The sequence below is a fragment of the Hyposmocoma kahamanoa genome, unplaced genomic scaffold (assembly GCF_003589595.1).
Source record: "Hyposmocoma kahamanoa isolate Upper Pololo Valley unplaced genomic scaffold, ASM358959v1 66, whole genome shotgun sequence".
NCBI lineage: Eukaryota > Metazoa > Arthropoda > Insecta > Lepidoptera > Cosmopterigidae > Hyposmocoma > Hyposmocoma kahamanoa.
The window spans coordinates 941,465-961,652 of NW_020653854.1; the positions used below are offsets into that span (position 1 = coordinate 941,465).

General features: G+C 36.5%; 1 protein-coding gene across 1 annotated transcript in view; it reads left to right on the forward strand.

Annotated features, from left to right (window-relative positions):
• The window catches only part of LOC113231831 (decaprenyl-diphosphate synthase subunit 1), a 140,491-nt gene that overhangs the window by 62,259 nt on the left and 58,044 nt on the right, over window positions 1–20,188 (forward strand). The window contains exon 2 of the mRNA XM_026466364.1: window positions 1,927–2,149. Within this exon, the coding sequence (XP_026322149.1) occupies window positions 1,927–2,149 (223 nt within the window). The remainder of the gene's footprint in view (window positions 1–1,926; window positions 2,150–20,188) is intronic.

Genomic DNA, 20,188 nt, shown 5'->3' on the forward strand with positions numbered 1-20,188 from the left:
CGATGCAAATCCGATGATATTGCTATAATATGATAATCATGATTTGATGCTGTGACCAGAACAGTCTGTAGACTACCCAACCCTTCAACTACTTATTGAAAAACTATCGTGTTTGGGCGCACTCAATTGATCTCGACGAGTAGTTAGCTTACAGATGGTGACTTTACTTCATTTCGTTGTAAGGCACTAACATCGTATATGATGAGAGCTTCGTACTTTAGAAGGCATCAATGAATTTTTAAATTTCATTTCGCTGTTAATTCCAGCTGGGAAACATCTTATTCATTTGCACTAACATGCTGTTTCATGTGTGGATTGCGTTAATAAGTTATTGTGGCGATATGTATTTAGAAATGCAGTATTTGGGTGGAGCTGGAGCCCGGGTGGTCGGCGTGGCAATAGACCACTACTCTGTTTACTCTTGGTTTATTATTTGAAAAAATATATGTAATTTAGATCCGGATTATTCCATGGTCACGGATGGCTGAGAAGGTATTAATCAACTACCAATTATGTCTAGTCTATTATTAATGTAAACCATGCTATTCTGAAATGTTGTCACAAATGAGATTTTTTTAACTGCCTTATTTTTACCAAAAAACATATTTTAATTTATGTGCTGTCAATTCATAGCTAACTGACGTTTGAATCTAAATTGTACGGAAATTAGTCTTCCGTATGAGGTAAAACACAGAATTTAATAGCATAAAATAATCTATTGTGTATTGAGGGTCAACCTTTGTGCCTTTTCCCTTGGCGGGACACGAAGGTCAAGATGCAGTCTCTTAATAAAAGCTTCGCCAGTGACCTTTGACTATTGGTGATTTGTGAAGGTTGGTCATTGAAACGAGTACAACGTTGTTTTGATAAGTTACCGAATCATATTTTTGTTTTTATAAATAATAGATACTCGCTGGCCACAGTCTTACCTGTTGTTGAGCAATGATGTGATGTGAGTCTAGACTTGAATGGCCCTGTAAATTGTGCTTTTCCGGAAACACAGATGCCTTTAGTGTAGTCCAGTCCTTTGCCGTACGCATTAGGATGAAGGAAACAGAGCGCTTCATGCGAATGAGTGGTATATCAACGACATAAAGATGGAGTGTTCTTCGTAATCGACAGAAGGAGGAGCGGTAAAGATGAAACTGATTTGAAAAGTTGTGCTCTCTGAAATGTATTCAATAGAAAACCGACAAGCAGGCCATTTTTGTGCGGTAGTCGAGATTTTGTAGCTTCGTCTCCTCAAGAGAGTCGTTACTAATAAGTCTCTATACTTTTCTCCCCACTGAGTTCAAAGCAGCTAACTAATATTGGGCAGAGTCGTCCCAGATAGTTGGTTTGTCTGTTTCACTCTCAATCGCCGTGATTGAGTGAGAAAACCTAATTTTTTTTTAATGATACCAAGTGACGGGACAAACAAGTCGCGCGCCTGGTGGAAAGTACCACAGTCTGTCCATAATAGTTGTAGTGCCACTCAGAGCTTTAATCTGCAAAGATCTGCGGGGCATTCCCACTAAGCCCGTCTCATATGCTTGTAATTTCATCAGCTCTCTTAACTTTCAAAACCGTTGTAATGTACAAGTAATGCTACTGCTTGGCGGCAGAAATAGGTAAGGTGGCAGTAGTTCCCTGGACGAACTCTTTCACAAGGAGGTCTATTGCTATTAAAAATTGTGGAGACCCTCTACATAATTCTCTTGTCCATATTTTTTCTGTGATCTGTAGACCCTGACTCCGAGAAATGTGTTCGCATCCTATTTATATATGGCCTTTGCATTAGCATTACCTTTTTGCAGTAATAACTCCTAATTTAAGGGCTTCTCTCTCTTTGCTGACGCTTTCTCCAGAATTTCTTTGAAATGACCCACGTACACATTCTGTTTTACTTAGTGTGTGTTATCCTCGGTCTTGTTGATGGTTCTATAGTATTTTTTTATTTTTGCAGAGAGTATCGTCATGCGGTCCAGCATGTGGTTCAAGCGGCGTGGGTGCGAGCGCAGCGGCGGTGGGCGCGGGGCTCTCGCGCCGGCTGGCCTCCAGCCTGCAAAGCACCAGCACCGGCTCGCTCCCCGACTACGGCACACAGATCGTCGACCCCTATCGCCTGCTAGAAGACGACCTTAATGGCATATATGAAGATATTAGAGCAGTGAGTCTTACTCTTTTCAAGTATTTAGATTAATTATGCAAAACCACAACGGATCATTGTTGTTTGCTAAAGAACGAATTGTATTGGTTGTTTCAATTTACAATCTCTAGGCTTAAGCGTCAAACACACAGAGAGCGGATGAGGGTCGGGCACGAGTCGGGCGTGATTGCGGGTTGGGTCGGGACCGCGGCGGGTCTCATTTCGTGTATTTATATGGACGTGTTGTCGTCCTCTGTGTTGTTGCACGCTTTATACTCGCAGTGACCCTTAGGCGCTACGCAGACGACGACATCATTTTCGTTCATTTTCAACTTGTATACTAATTAATCGCTGCAAGTTACAATATTATTGTTCTGCATTAAAGTACATTCCCCGACACAACCGTAGGCAATATTGGTAGATTGTTGGACGGCCACGAAGGACATTCTCAGGTGAAATCGAGAATGTTCTTTGAAAGGTTGGAGTGCATATGAAAATAAGAGGCTTGCAAGAGAAGATGAATGTAAGTGTAGTAAGGGAGGTTCGGAGAGGTCCAAATTGGCAATCGATCTGCCTACTTCAAAGAGAATACAGTGGCGTGCGTATACGAGGGCGGTTTGATAAGTCTGTGACTTTGAGAAGAAAATAAAACATTTTATTTTTAAATTATGATTTATTTTTCTACGTAATCTTCTTTTGATTCTATACACTTTGAGCAGCTATATTCTAACTTCTTGAAACTATAAAAAAATTAGTTTTTGTCAAACTGGAAAATAAGCCACAGTTTCAGCTGTTTCTCTTCCTCATTTGATGTAAATCGTAACAAAATCAGATAGAAAAGTCTAATGGGGCCAAATCTGGTGAATACGGAAGGTGCGGCTAAAGTTGGTGTAATAATTCGACAAGTTTTGATATTCTGTAGGGCTAGCACAAACAGGGCGCAAATGACTTGCGTGATAGCGACATAAAGCGCGAGATACTGCTATTCTATTCTATGCTATGTATAACGATTCCGCGCTTTATTTCGCTTTCGCGCAAATCGCGCCTTGTCGTGCTAGCCCTACTGATTGCAGATGAGAAACGGAATACTCGAAGTTCCGTTTTCTCCATTTAAAAAAAATGTAATTTTCTTCTTTAATTTTAAAAAAGTAACACCAGGTGCTTAGCAAGGCGATCTAAATTAAGAAATAAAAGTAAATTCAGAAAAAAGTTTTTATTGAACCTTATTGTCACATATTTATCAAACCGCCCGCGAATGTAGAGGAGGAAGCAAAGCTAACGGGTGGTATATCAACGATATAAAGATAGAGTGAGTATTTAAAGAAAATATAATTAAATACAATTGTGAGTGTATAGAAGAACATTTCATATCGGTATAGTTGGCAATAATAAGCGACCTTGAAATGTAAAACTGGCTTTCTTCCATTACGAGATTATCTTGTGAGAACGTGATGCTATTTCGAGACGGTAGAGTCCCGTGTTTCTGCACATACGCAGGGTTCAAGGTCGCATGACATACTTCGCTTCAAGACACATTCTGTGTTAGTGCATCATGTCTACGGTACACAATAGAGAAATGTTAGAATTCACCCTATGATTGACGTAATTTAACTTATCATTCAAACAAATTAGACTTAGTTTTTTTATATTGATTAGTTTGATAAAGCTGATAAATATGTGCCTGCTCTGCTGGAAGATGAGTTTAACGGTATGTGGGCTGGTGTGTAAAATAACTTTCATAAATTGATTTTGGTCATCGTGTTCTGGGTCTCCGAGTTGATTTTGTTGCTCTGGTAGTCATGGTACAGGGAATTCCCTAGTTTGAGATCGTGGTAACCGGTGAGATTATCTGGCACATTGTTATTATGTAGGACTGTTGAAAGTGTTACAGCTGTTATAGTCCATTGGAAGAACGTTTGCTTCTCATTGAGAGATCGATGGTTTGAATCCATCTCCCACCATATCTACATACCATAGGAACATTTTAATTTCTAATTTACGTATTTGTGAAAGAAAACAAAGTAACAAAAGCGTGTGAAAAAAGCTCACAACCCTTGGAGAAGTTGTAAAATTCTCAGCTCGCATTATAATACGGCACGTATTGTTCTCGAACCTGAGTCCCTCACCCCGGCGACGACGTTTCGCCAACTTCTCGGGTTGCATCCGACTAAAAGTTATTATATATTATATTGTAATGTCTTGAAGACGTGATGATAGTAAAGCTTATAGCCAAACAGGTATTCTGTAGCCAATAGACATCATGTTTACAAAAACCTTTGTAAACAAATATTCGGAATTTCGAAGGCTTGTGGTCAAAATCAAAATTCAAGGTTTAACCTTTAAAAATTTCAATTCTTCCGCTATGACGTTTGCTATTTCTTTGTCTACGAAATTTACGGATCTTTCAAGGGTTGCGCCGCAATATTTATAAAACTATAAAACACGTGAAACCAGTTTTCAAAATGCCAAAGTATCTTATTTAAAAAAAAATCTTATTTAAATTATTTGTTTGATTATGCTTATTTCAAGAACATCTTGCATTCTTTTGACTATTCGCTACCTCATTAATTATTTATCTTTCGAAGAACGATGGCTTCTTTATTTACGCAGGAGATAATAAGTTGTTCAACATAATTTATGCATCGTTTTAATCAATCAACGGATGTACGTTCCACTGCTAGGTATCTCCTCTAAGGACAGGTTGTAGGTTGTAAACCGTGTTAGAATTCATCGAAATCAGTTTAACGTAAATACCTTTGAGACGTTGTGATAGCACAAAACACTACTTGAAAAACTTAAGAAAAACTTGTCTTAAGAATACCCAGTTTTTTTAGTAGCTGTAGCAGTAGAGTTCCTCGTGGAAGAGTTCGTCCAGGGATATACCTTACCTATTTCAGCCGCCAAGCGATAATGTGAGCATTACTGCATTCCGCTTACTGCTTGGCGGCAGAATCTCTTTTATAAGAAGCGATACAGCTACTAAAATATTGCTTAATTATTCTATCTAATTTTGGTGTTGTTCTTAGTATTACAGTCGTGTCAGATTTTAGATTTTATAGAATCATTTTTGTATTTAGACGTTGAAGGATATTTTTTGCTAACACGAATTCTTCGCTGCCATTGGTCATGCGATTGGCTATATCTCAAAATTTATTTACATGAATATATCTCCTATCTAAAATCTTAAACTTAAACCTATGCCTTAATGTACATATCGTCTTATAACACACGTTGACTTAACAATTCGTCACTAAACAAAAATCTCGCTTTTTCAAATTTAAACTTATTTTGCATTTGTCAGTAGGTCAATCGTATTTTCGGAAACTTTTGTTGCCACTTCCAGAAAGTAGATTTTTTTAGTGACTATTTAAAGGTCATTTAAAGAAAAATTTAAATAGGCTGAAGTAGCCTATTGGTGGTCTATAAATGAATGTTTAGATTTCGAGGTTTTTGCGATTGAGGTACAGTAGCTCGGAACTTGGTTTGTTTGAAAAATCAAATACTTAGGTTCGCGAAACAAAAAATCCAGTGTTTATATTGTTTACATTATTCATTAATCATTCACAAAAACCTAAAGGCTTCGCATATTTACGCGTCTCGTACATTTTGTAAATCTTTAGTATTCAAAGGCGAACTCACTTGAACGAAGATTGCCTTTTTTATGGAAAATAAAGGCATGCTTGGCCACAGTCTCACTCAGAGATAGGCAGTGCGTTAAAACTCAATAAACCCGCTCGGATTTTAACCGGGTTTTAACCCATTACTGCCCAAAATCGTGGGCGGATACATTATAGGCGTAAAATAATACGGAATTAGGTATATTTCCATACTTAGTGGAAATTTATTATTTATTTAAACTTTATTGTACAATACACTGAAGTACAAATGGCGGACTTAATGCCATAAGGCATTCTCTACCAGTCAACCATTGGGCCAAACAGAAAAAAAAACACAATAGGTTGGTGCTACACTTAAACAAGAAGAACAATATACTAGAAAACTAATCGATAATTTGATCGAAAATTTCGATGTAAAAATTATTTTGAGATGCAAAACAAAGGGAACTCCGCACAATACCCACCTTGCAATCCTGTAAACTCTCCCTTACTACTAGGGTGGTATGAAAATCGATGCGTATAACGAGTTTTGTATCGATTAATGTCAGTGTGGTTTCCAAGCGAATCGATTCAATACAAAGGCAAAATATGTAAGCAAGTAATGAACTAATATATCTAATAATTTTGGATTATATCATTTAAGTACATTTAAAAAAAAACTCGATTTGTAAATATTTTGTTTTTCCTTCGATATCATGAGATTAAAACCCCCGCTCACGTAGCGCCGCACAGTGGGCCCAAATTGATAATTCTTGGACATAGGAATAACTTGTGGAGTATCGAGCTAATTGTTTTTTGTATGATAGATAATAACATACCTAACAACTTTTATTCTTGTATAATTTCTTGAAAAGTTGATAGTTTTTTTGTATGGAGAATTAATTTCATCTCAAAATATACGAAAATGTAACGTGTGTGGGTTACTTACAGTATAGTTCCAATCAATTTCTATGTAGAAAAAAAAAATCCGTCTGCATGCACGTGCGGCTTTCTAAGTAAAGGTGCGGCAAAATTGCTAACTGTTTTATGTACTTTTTTAACAAAATACATGAGTTAAAATCAATTTTTCTTTAGTCGAACTAAAGAAAAATTAATTTTAGTGTAATTTAGAGAGTGTTATAACAATAACATGAACGTTAAGTAGAAACTAGTATATTGTGTTAAAAAATAAATAACAAATCTAAAATTTTGACACCTTTTTTTTAAGCAAAGCCAAGCAGTAACGTGAGCATTACTGCTTTCCGGTTTTAAAGCATAATGATGGTGGTGAAACTACAGGCACATAGGATTTTTCACCACCAGGCGCACAATTTGTCTGTTTCGTCACTTGGTATGATAAAAAATGCAGACTATGCAAGAGGTACTTGCTTCTTCTTCATGTGCCATCTTCTAATGCATATCGTCGGTCATGATTGCAATACGAACTTTGGACACTGCAGCTCCTATTGAACCACTGGCGTAAATTTATGAGCCAGGATATTCTCCTTCTTCCTACACCTCTCTTTCCTTGTATTTTGCCTTGGATTATTAATTATAATAGGTCTCTAGTTTCCTTATTTTGATGTTATTCAATACTTCTCGTTTTCGACCAACACGTTGCATCAGCCTTTTGTTCGTGACTTTGTAGAGGTACTTCGTCAGCTTCCGGTTTTTAACCGACTTCAAAAAAGGAGGAGGTTCTCAATTCGACTGTTTTTTTGTATGTATGTTACGCGATAACTCCGGTATTTGTGAACCGATTTTCATGATTCTTTTTTTTTTGGAAAGGGGGTACTTCCATGGTGGTCCCATTTCATTTTGAACGAAATCTTCCACCTCTAAGGGTGGCTGTTCACGCATGAAGACTCATTTTTATAAATTGCGCCTAAATTTTCTTAAGGAGCAATTATTTTAATAGTTGATTTTGCTATTTCTCCAATTCAATGCGTTTTTCTGTCAATTATCTTTGAGTAGTGAGAACCGATTTTTTATTATCTCCGATGTCAAGTCCTGTATAGTAACGAATTTAAGGATATTTCAATAAAACTTAGCAAATTGATATAATGCTACGTACTATTGAGGTCGATTTTTTAGTACTCTGTACTGAGATTATAATATCTATTAACCGTAGACTATTATAATTTTAGCTACCCAAGTCCTTTTACGACAGCCATGCACTCGACAATATGGTAATAAACAGATTAAGCATCCTGTGAACACGGACACAGAGACTATAAGCAATTGACCTTCGGTAAATCCAAGTGATAAAACGAACCACGCTCGTCCTCGAGACGAATGCAGGTGTCCAACGAGAATAGACTACGGAGATTTAAGATTACAATGGAGAACTTTCGAAGGATATTCCAAAATTTTACATGCAGATGGCTAGAAAGCAGAGACAAGGGTGATAAAAAGGGATGACGATGAAAGAGGTCGCACCGTCAAAGTTTATCAACAACAGATGAAATCTAAACATCGATTTCTAGACACGGATCTCTTCTAAGGCAGGGTTTAGTCTAAAATCTCCGCCCGAAGCGAGTTGGGACTTTGCCCTAGAGCGGTGGTAGCCCAATGAGAGAAAGGTTGCTTTTCAGTTGAGAGATCCACGGTTCGATTCCCTGTGGCGGCATGTACGGTATAGAAACCTTTAATTTTTGAGTTACGTACATTTGTGAATGTTTACTAGCAACACACCTCACGCTGACGGCGAAAAAAACACGGTGAAACTATTTCGTCAAAGAAGTTTCACAGCCCTTGGAAAAGGTCTGTCACCGTGGCGGACAATAGTCTCAACATTCTCTTTATAAACAAATCGTGTTTAGATTGTAACGTATAATTTAATTTTACTTGGTTTCATTTAGACTTCTTTATAAAAAGAAATAACTTTAACCTTTTTAGGTAGTCATAAAAGGTCTCTATTACGTTTACGTAATAAATTCTTTGTTTGATTTTAACTGCACAATGACACAGCAAAAAATAATGAATGTAATTTATTTTTGTAAATGAATTTGGTTTATGAATTAAATGGTATTATATCCATTGATCGGCAAGTGTGTCAAAGTCACAAGTCATCGACGCGGGCGCAGGCCACCATGAGGTGCATGGCTATTGTGCAATAGTGCAACTCGAACGTCGGTGATAATTGCGTTTTGAGATATCAACGCCTTCAAAGGAAATAGAAAGTAATTGTAACTTTTTTATAAATAAAAACCGACTTCAAAAGTTCGTGAAATGATAATTTGCCAAGTTTTATGTAATCGGTTAACGGAAAGTGCGCAAAACCGGATTCATTCCCTAGTTTGCCACTCTTAGAGGTGGGATGAAATGACGGGACGTACAAGTCAGCCCTGAGACATAAGTTGGCAAGTCCCATGTGCCTGTAATTTCACCAGCACTTACCCTTCGAAAACCGGAACACAGTAATGCTGACATTATTGCTTGGCGGCAGAAATGCGTAACATGGCAGTACTTCTCTCGAAGTCTTTACTGCTGCTGCTTAAACGCAGTCTTAGATTTCCTAGTAGGGTGACGAGCGCAGTGGCAGCGCCCATCAGATGGTTTGCGATTTAAAACTCTGAGTGGCACTGGAACTGTTATGCGACATGAATGTGAAAAGGGAGGACATTTTTCACCCTGACTTGTGGCTCTGTTTGCGTGGTCTCTTAATGTAATACAATTATCTTGTTTTCAGAGACAATCGTGAATAAAGAAAATTAACAAAAGTAAAACGATAATTCATGTTATTTACTAGTTTTAATTAATATGAATTTTTGTTAACTTACCAGAGAAACAGTTTAATTGGAAATCTTCACCATTTCTAGACTTCCGCGAAGACTATAGGATCATTAAAATAATGACAACTGCAAGTATGCAGTCAATTATTTAAGAAAATACTGCCTTTTAGATGTTTTTTTGTAAAAAATACCTGTTCGTTTATCTGTAAATATCTGTTATTTATATAAGGAGAATTTTAAAGACCAAATGGGAAGTAATTTGTAACTATATTTATAAATCCTTCTATATTGGCTGTTGTAGGAAAGTAGTAATGCCTGTTCTATAACCGTCTCATTTAAAAATTCTTTTTTTTTTAAATGTAATTGCATCATGAATAGCACAGGGAAATGTATTTCGTAGAAACATGGACCCTGTATAAGGAATATATAAGTATACATTGACTTATCTAATCTCTAAGGTCCACTGAATATCAGCGTAGCAGTCTTTACTCGGCTGTGACATTAGCTGAGTGGATCCTATTACATTACATGCGCCACAGCCGCACACATGACATTTATTCAAATTGACTTGGTTGTTTGTAATCGGATTATGTTTGCTTCGTTGTTTTTTTATTTTTTGTTTAACTTTTGCTTTGTCTTTTTTTAAAATTTTTTTCTTGATTTATTTATTTAAATGCAATAGTGAATTATTAATAGTGATATTTTTGTGTTGTAGCGTTAGTGTTAAACATTAATAATAACGTTATTAAAAAAATACTAAATATACATATAATCTATTAGAAGTTATAGGTGACTGACGAGTGATAGAACATTCATAATCCTTACAGCTCTCTATCTCAAAAGAACTCTTCTATTGATTAGTAGCTTTTAGAGGTCAGTAATACGTTCTGTTGGCTTTTAAAGCAAACAGAAAAAAGTATAGTTTTAGTCGGATATTCATTCAAAAATTTAAAAGCCTGTACACATTAAATATGAAACTACTTTCGGATCTGAGTCGCGTATGTTTGTTTTTTTTCAATAAAAACCAACGTATCGGGTTCCCTACAACTCCTTAGGTCACGACTGACTGTTTTAAAAAAACAAATATATGCGATTTAAGTGCGAAAAATTTAGTTTCATTTTTAAAGTGTAGCAATCTCGGTATCCTGTGCAATATTCAAAATCAATTCTCTATTTCAGAACTTTTTAATTCACTTTGAAATTTAGATTCACTTTCAAGATGGACGATTAAGCGCCACACTTCCCCGAGTTTCACTTTAAGTTTATAGCCTCCGTATCCGTGTTCATAGGATGTTTAATATGTTTATTACCATATTGACGAGTACATGGCTGTCGTAAAAGGACCTGGATAGCTAAAATTATAATAATCCACGGTAATGGATGTCAAAACTGGGATCTTCCAATCTTTAATTTTTTAGTGACGGGACGAACAAGTCGTGCGCCTGGCGGTAAGCGACACGCCTGTCCGTAACAGTTGCATTGCTACTCAGAGCTTTGAATCGCAAAGCTCTACTACTGCAACTGCGTCTATTATCCTGAGAAATAAATGAAAAAGTCCCATTTGCCTGTAATTTCACAAGCACCTTTACCCTTCAAAACCAAAACGCAGTAATGCTCACATTACTGCTTAGTAGAAATAGATAAGGTAACCTGCTATTAGATTCGGGCATTATTATAAATTCTTTTTATAAATTTTTAAAGTTCTAGCTTCATTACTAGTGGTACCGCCCTTGTTTGTAATGTAAATAATATAGAAATTGTATAAATGAACATACAAATGGGAGTGAAGTGATGTGTAAGGGTTTGTTGACTCCGGATCCGCAGCCTTGCGAAGGCTGCTCGCCTACTTTCCGTTGGGAAACTCGTCTCGAAGTAGGCCTGCGCCGGCACAGCGTGGCACACGCGTTTCCAAACACTCATTTCCTATCTCGATTTGTCACATCTTACTATATAAGTGATAATACTTAATTCGATGTATTTTATCTATATTAAATGAAATCATTTTTTCATATCTAAGTATATTTGGTTTTTTATGTCCTATATATGATAATCTTGAAACCTAGAAATCGATATGTACTTTGTGTAGCTACTGATAGAGTTTAATTTGCCTATCCCGTGCAAATTACTATCAATATATCTATGTGGAACAGAAGTACGGGATTGTAAAGTAATATTTGGATAGTTTTGAAAATAGCTTAGTTTTTGGAGCTTGGTGCAATTTGCAACATCTTTTTGCACTGTCTTTTATTCAACTCTTTGGCGACCCCGAATTACTTGATGAATAGTTACAACTGTGTGTATCACATTGCTGTTTTAATTATGCATTATTTGTGATTAATATGAGTAGATAAATTGAGATTTTTCTTTTTAACCGACTTCAATAAAGGAGGATCTCAATTCGACTGTTTTTTGTATGGATCGCGATTACTCGGGCATATTTGTGAACCGATTTCGACGATTCTTTAAAAAAAGTTATATTTATAATATCGACACGTACAATAGTAGTAGAGCTCCTTGTAAGAGAGTTTGTTCAGGGAGCTACTACCACCTTACCTATTTCTGCCGCCAAGCAGTACCGTGGGCATTACTGCGTTCCGGTTTTTAAGAATAGTTGAAACTACACGCATATGAGGTTTGTGTTGTCTGTGCAATTTAAGACTATGAGTGGCACAGCAACTGTTGTGAGTAGACGTGTCGCTTACCACCAGGCCCACTTCGTTCCGTCATCGTCACTCGATATTATTAGAAAATGCTTTTATCAAATGCCACTTTATACGAACCTGGTAAATGTCTCTTGCTTCACTTGCATTTATCAATATTTTCTTAAAAGCCAACCTTTTTTTGTCCCTACGTAAACTTGACTTCATTCCCATAAATGCCTTGTTACTTACGACTTTGTACTTTTGTATTTGCTTGTCGAATATCGGCAATTTGTTTTTACATTACACATTATTTAAACACTACCCTGGCTTGTGAGTTGAATTTAAAATTTCTTGTTTTTTTTCCTTATTAACGTTTGTATTTTGTTACAATTATTTAAAAAATACAGCATAGCTCACAAAGACAGTGTTTGCCAGATGAATTTTAAATTTGTAGTGTCCGCATAACTTTAAACACTTTAAGAAATAAAATTAGTTTGTGGTAAAATAAAAAAAAATCAATTATACATATTTTTACACGCAATGTTAATAAAAGACGAATTCGTCAAATAGGTCTTCGGCTCAGATGCACTATAAAGCGAATAGTATTTATAATAAGAACTATTTTGCCATGGCCCGTAATGGTTAAAAACTTTCACATATATATCTGCGTAAAACTGATAGTCATTCACGAACAATACCTACTTCCCTTATAATTTACACCCCGGGATGGCTTGCTAAAACGGCCTGTTCCACTAGATCCTACCAACCGTCCTTCGTGGCGGGGACAAGTGGATTTTTTTCCCCTCTTCCCGACCACACTGGTTGGGATGAGTGGAGTTTGATATCGGTCTTGCAGTAGTAATAGAGTTCCTTATGAAAGAGTTCGTCCGGGGATGCATTGCCACCTTACACCAATTTCTGCCGCCAAGCAGTAACGTGAGCATTACTGCGTTCCTGTCTTGAAGGGTAAGGATGCTGGTGAAAGAAAGTACAGGCACATAGGCCTTGTCAACTTTATGTCTCAGGATGAAGGGCGCAGTCAAGATCGTTGCGATCACTGCGACAACAAGGTTATACGCCACTTGTTTGTCCCGTCACTTCATACCATAAAAAAGATTGAGACAATGTCTCTCTTGCGTAAAGATGACAATTATTGGCATCATCAAAGCATTGCGGGCATTGACTTACAAATAAATGGACGACGGGTCTAATACAAAAACCACGAAAAAAATGTCCCAAGTCAACCTATTTAAACGTAGTGACATGTAAAGGAATATGAGAAAGCTAAAACGTTGAATTCAAATTGTAATGTCATCGCAGTACTGTCTAATTTTGCTTGCTTCGCTGTCAGTCGAACAAACGAAGACTAAAGCGTAAATGACGCTCTATATACGATTTTAACGCCCTATAAGTTCGGACACTTTTTAGCGCGGACCCGACGTCCATATAATTGCAAGTCAATGATTGCGGGACACGACATTAACAAATAATAACGCACACATTCATAGTCCGGCACTAGGAAAACCCTGTATCGCGGGTGCCATGGGCATACATATAGACAACCACAAATTACACTCGAGAGAAATAAATGTAGGCGATATAAATATTTCTCCCGGCCCGGGATTTGAACCCGGGACCTCTGCGTGACAGACTATCGTGGAAACCGTTCGACTATGCAGGCAGGTATTGAATACTAATATTTCGTATTTGTAACGCAATTTTTATTAGACCGTTGATCTAATCCACTCATGTTAAAGCGAGCACCTTTTAAATATCGAACCTATGACACAATTCCAAGTAAATATACAATGACAGTGCACATTTTAAGAGCCTTGTGCACCAATTGACAAGTTAGCGCAAATGGGCTGTAAGGTGACCACTAACCGCAGTTGCGTGGAATGCTGTCCGCCAGTGACGAAACCTAATGAAGGTGTTAACATTTATTTTTGCACGTCTAGGTCATTTCAGCTGTAGAATAGAATAATTTATGTCATATTATTTTTCATTACGTCACGCCTGTCTTCTACTGTGGGCAAAGACAATGAGTTACTGCTACGCTTCTGACAAACCTCACAATGCTGACCTCCCTCATCGCCATCTCACCTTATCATCCTCTTTTCTAGTTGCTGGCCATTTATTTTTTAAATTTAGAATCGTTTTCGAATTCCTTTTTTTCCACTATTATATCTGTTCGGTCCGTACACACTCCCATCAAAATTCTTGAAACGAGAGGTTGTGCCATTTCTTGTAAATGTATCCTATTCTATTATCTAAAAATTAAAGCAGTTCCCAATACGTCAGAAAATGATAAGCCTCGACCAGGTCATCATCAGGGCTCTCATACAAGTCAAGGACGAGAAAATGAGACTTACACAAAGACTACACCTCTCGCTTTTTCCAACCGCGTCAGCCTTTCCATACTACTCTGCATAATTATTCAGTAGAGGCAAAGCTGCAGAGACTTGAACATCGCCGTAAAGTTACCTCCTTATCGGTATTCTACAGGATATATATCACTTAGAGTATGCGAAGGAATTGCATGATTTGATTCCGCATTGCCCTTTCTATCACCGGTGGACTAGACGTAGGCTGGTGTTCCACCCCTGTGTTGTGGATATCCCCAGGATTCGTACGAAGCATTTTGCTTCCACATTTATTTGGCGAGCGGCTAGGGAGTGGAATTTTCCCTGTCTGCGGACTTACTTCCCGAAGACTATAACGTAGACGTTTTTAAGGCGAGAGTGAATAGGCCTTATTTAGGTGTGCATGCTACATAGTCGACCTCATCACTTTTCATCAGGTGAGATGGAGGTCAAATGCGTAATAATTTTTGCAATAAAAAATATATATGCAATGCCACGGATAGACAGATAGATAGTCTGGGGGTAAAAATTGTTGATGATATCTTAGACTCGACATGCACAGATGGAATCGAGGTACATTATCACTTTCCACTATGTCCTGTCCACCGGCACCTACGGACGATAAAATTGTAAGTCATGGCTCTCTCTTAGATATTTCGTTGTACAACGTTATTTACTTGCGTTTTTTCTGTACAGTTACAATGTTGTATTACGCCTAATACAGTGGCCAGTGAGTGATGATAAACGTGTGTCGACGCAGTCAAAGGTGTGTCAGTTTAGTATGTGGGCCGGTTACGCTGATTGGTCAAAACCTGTTGCGTATTGATGAATACGCACGTTTTGTAACAAACGTTTATTAAAATTAACAACTAACTTCTGTGCATATATGTTTCAAATAATTTATATTAAAAATAGGATAATAAACAAATAAATAACTCATTGCATTCGATTCGCATTCAAAAAAATAGGCTTTATTTGACAGGCAAACTACGTGAATTTCAAACAAAACAATATGTAAAAATAACTTCAAGTTGAAATAAAAAATAAAAAAACGCATGTCAAAACGGTCCATGACTCAGCATCTGAGGACTATGCTAATTATAATTACATAGCCCTCGCTCTTATTCTGCCATGGGCCGTCATAAATTGGAACACCACAATTCAAATATATGTTACGTACAAAATAATTTCAGTGCAGAGTTCTGAAAAAACCGACCTGAAAAGTCAATCATCCTCTAGTTTGCCATCCTTAGAGGTGGAATATTTTCCTCAAATTTAAATGCAACTTCTGAGGTACCTTCTTTCCAACAAAAAAATCATCATAATCGGTTCACTAATTATCGCGTAACATACATATAAAAAAACATACAGCCGAATTGAGACCCTTCTCCTTTTTTTGAAGTCGGTTGTTAAAAAAACAAATGAAAAAATCAGCATTTTGACTTTTTAACCGACTTTAAAAAAAGGAGAAGGTTCTCAATTCGGCTGTATGTTTTTTTATATGTATGTATGTTACGCGATAACTCCGGTATTTGTGAACCGATTTTCACGATTCTTTTTTTGTTGGAAAGGGGGTACCTCCATAGTGGTCCCATTTCATTTTGAAGTAAATAATCGACCTCTAAGGTGGCTGATCACGCATGAACATTCATTTTTATAAATAGCGCCTAAATTGTACTTAAGGAGCAATTATTTTAACGGTTGGTTTTGCTATTCTCCAATTCAAGGCGTTTTTCTCTCTCAATATACTTTAAGTAGTGAGAACCGATTTTTATTATCTAATCTGTCAAGTTCTGTATAGTGGCGAACTAGGGGATATTTTAATAAAACTTGGCAAATAGATGTAATTCCACGTACTTTTTACTTTACTTTACTTTTTAGGTCGGTTTTTTTAGTACTCTGTACTGAGATTATCTTATAATTGTTTACTTATTCAACATGGCCGGTTAGTATGTTGAATTTTTCAATTCGAAATAAAATTTTCATTGTTTTAATTTACCTCATTCATAATTTAAACAAAAATTTCAAAGTTATAATCAAAGTTTGCTTGCGTTTTTAAAAATGATACTTATTTATTTTCTACGTCGGGGAACAGATTACCGACCTAAATGAAATTCCACTTTGATTTTGTCAGCTTAAAAGAATCATAAAAAAAAGTAGAATTATTTCGCAAAAATTTTCTGTTTGCGGCGTCTTATTGAAGTTTGTAACAAAATCACATAACAGGCAACAACTCATATTAGTTCCGTCACGCACCGCTAGATGGCATTGGCGTCGAAATAGCAAATTCTGCTTCGCGGTGTTAAGATTTTCCCTCGCGGAATGACTACTGGCGGCGATGCGAACGTGAATGGAATCCAACTTACTACGCATCTAGCTCTGCTCCCTTGCTTGGAACTCCGCTTTAGATCGTTACCGTTGAACCTACTGCACTGTGCTACGCTTCTAGCGATGCTGCCGTATTGGAACTGTGCTTTAGAACGTAACACGTAGTTGTTGCACCCTGAGCCGCTTCCTAATTGGAACGCGCGTACGGGACCTCGACTACGTGCCGATTAGGGGGAGTCCTTTCCCACTGCACCACCGACGTTGTACATACTGTATATGTTGTCAAATAAAATCACCATATTGGAAAAACCTGGTTTCCCTCTGTCACCCCATAAGAACTTACTACAAGTTTTAATTTGAGTTTCTCGATTATATTGTGCAATAAATTATCATGAATTAAAATTATTTTAAAAACCAATTTTTTATTTGTTATCAAGAGAAATATAACCTTGTAACTAATTAATTACAATCTAGCTTGATTAACAATACTAATAAGCAATTTAAATATAACATAATTCCCTAAAATCGAACGCGTGATGATTTTCAAAGCATTAAATCAAAATTTTATATGGAAATTGCTTGTACAAGGCCTATTTTACCTAATGTGTCTTTAAATACATTACGTAGTAATGAAGTCATTTCTATACAAATGTGGCGTACAATTTTCGACATCCAATGCAGGTGACGACCTCCGTAACCCAGCGTTTAGCATTATGGGCGCTGTATTAAGAGATCCTATGTTCAATTCCCGATAATACCAATTTAGGATACGAACTTTTCTAAATTGCTTGTGGTCTTTTAAGTAGTGCCATTGAATTTCCTAGTCTTATACCAGCCAATTGGTGTAGTTGTCTGTCGTATCCTACATTTCAATTAGAAGGTTTAAACAATAGTTCGCCACACTGGTCCAATGCGATTCGGGAACTTCACAGGTTTTCTAAGGGTTGTGAACCTTCTTCGACTTGCAGGTTTTATCAAGATGTTTTTCTTCTGTTACTAATCGTACACAAATGAACATAACTTAGAAATTAAAGTCGTAGGTAAATGCCGATTCGAACCATGGACCTTTGAATTGAAAAGCAACCGTGCTCCCACTAGGCTACCATGTAAAAAACGAATAATTTATTCCGTAGGTAAAATAAATAACATTTGAAAACGTCATTTTTTAAGCTACTTGCTTGTACACTGTGCTGACTTAACTAAGAAAAACGAGCAAGAATATCTATGGATTGGTCTTTTCAAATAAATTTAAATGTCGTGGAATACACTTTGAATCAAATTTGTGTGGAATCTAGACCCATGTCGTCTTTCATTCATGGATCATTATTACGCGGTTATTGCCAAACTGAAGGTTTCTCGTTGGGACACCATTTCCTATAATTTCACTTGTATTCAAGTCAATTGAGGTAATGTGATCACAATGGAGAATGTACGCGGATTTATCTGGTTATTTATATGCAGGTAAATAACCGCCTTGGTCGTATAAAGTTTTAACAAAGTTTTCTCGGTTGGCTGCAGATGCAGGTTGGTAATAATGATAAACTTATTTGGTTGTATACGAGTGTATAAATGTCTTGCTCGTATAAAGTTTGAATTAAGTTTTCTTGATTGGCTGCAAATGTAAGTTGGTAATAATGTCCGTGGATGTATGTATGACTAAAAGCATTTTTCGCAATAAACTATGTTGAGCTCATTGTCCATTCTAAGATGAGTTCTTTTAGTACAGAAACTTCGTAATTAAGGTTTCGACATTTTTTTAATACTACGGCAGATTTGATGTTGTAAAATGTTTGATGATTTAGAATAATGTTTGTTACATACTTGAAGTAAAATAAGTAGTAAAACATCACGTTTGTGAATGTTTAGTTGCAATACACAGTGATAGACAAGCGCCCGGGCTTAAATCGGGTTAAAACCCATAAAAGCTATTTACAACTAAATATTTCGAGTCTTAATTATTATAACAAAGATAAAAAAGTAAGAAAAATTAATTCGATCCGGCTGGACTCGAACCTGCACCCTCAGGTAATCCGTGTCAGATACTCTGCCAATTAAGTTACGGAACGAACCAGGGGACCCTGCGATTTTTCTGGGAGTGTTGTTTTTGGTTTTTAACGGTTTCTTCACGTAGCGCCATCTGTGAAAAAAAAACACAGATAGAAACTCCTTAAGGAGCTGAACGGTATATTACCATGGACTGTTGACTACTAGAGAAAAAAAACAGAAATTGGGATGGCAGTATATGTACTTAAGCTTCAAAAAATACATACAGAGTACAACACTTCCATCTAGAATGATTAAAAATAAGAGGTAAAAAAATTATAACGAAATAATAAAATATTTTTTTTATCTAAGTCGCGTGTGTTTGTTTTTCAAGCAGACCAACGTGGCCACGGTTGGACCTATAAAGGGCCCGAAACATTGGTTTAGTTTGAAAAAAAAAAAAAAAAGTTAGTAGTTAGTTTGAAAAACCTGGAAACTAATTCTATTTTAATTTACAATTACAAAGCTTTTCTTCTAAATACACTTCTGACACATAAAGAATGTAGAAAATAATCTTAGTACAGAGTACTAAAAAACGGACCTCAAAAGTTCGTGTAATTACATTTATTTGCCAAGTTTTATTGAAATCGGCTATCGGAAAGTGTGCGAATCCGGATTCATCCCCTAGTTTGTCACCCTTTAAATGGGACAAATACCGAGGTACCCAACAAAAAATAATCATCAAAATAGGTGCACAAATGCCGTACATACACACACAAAAAAAAACATACAGCTAAATTGAGAACCTCCTTTTTTTGAAGTCGGTTATTTACTTCGATCTTCCATGGTTTTAATCCTGGTAAATATTTAATATCAACAAACATCTTATTATAGAAGTGTGTACATTATTATTGCATCCGAGAGTTCATAATAATTTGGAACACATAGCGAGTACGTGGCGTAACTAACCATACTTGGAGCGGTTGAGAAGCCTATACTCTATTAAGACGCACTTTATTATCTATATGATAATTTAATAAGAACATTGTCATGAATCGTGTTACGCAACATCTATGTACTAAATTCGCACTGTACCACTTTGTTTTTTTTTCGTTTAAATCATGGTTGGTACGAGTAAAATGCTAACGACCCCATTTGTAGTAACGGTTACATAATAGGTGTGCAGTGTCGTTTCACTCAAAGAAAACAGGTTCTATTCTCCTGGTAATTTTCTATCGTTATTATTTTTCTTGGCATTCGTAGCAGCAAAGTGAATTACTACGGCGTAGCATTTAAACATGAAATAGCTACATGACTTATGGTAATGACATCGTAACACCAACTGATTGATTTTCAATTAAAATTACGCTATTGGAGTATGGTTGCATTAAAAAATTAACCTGATTTGTGTATT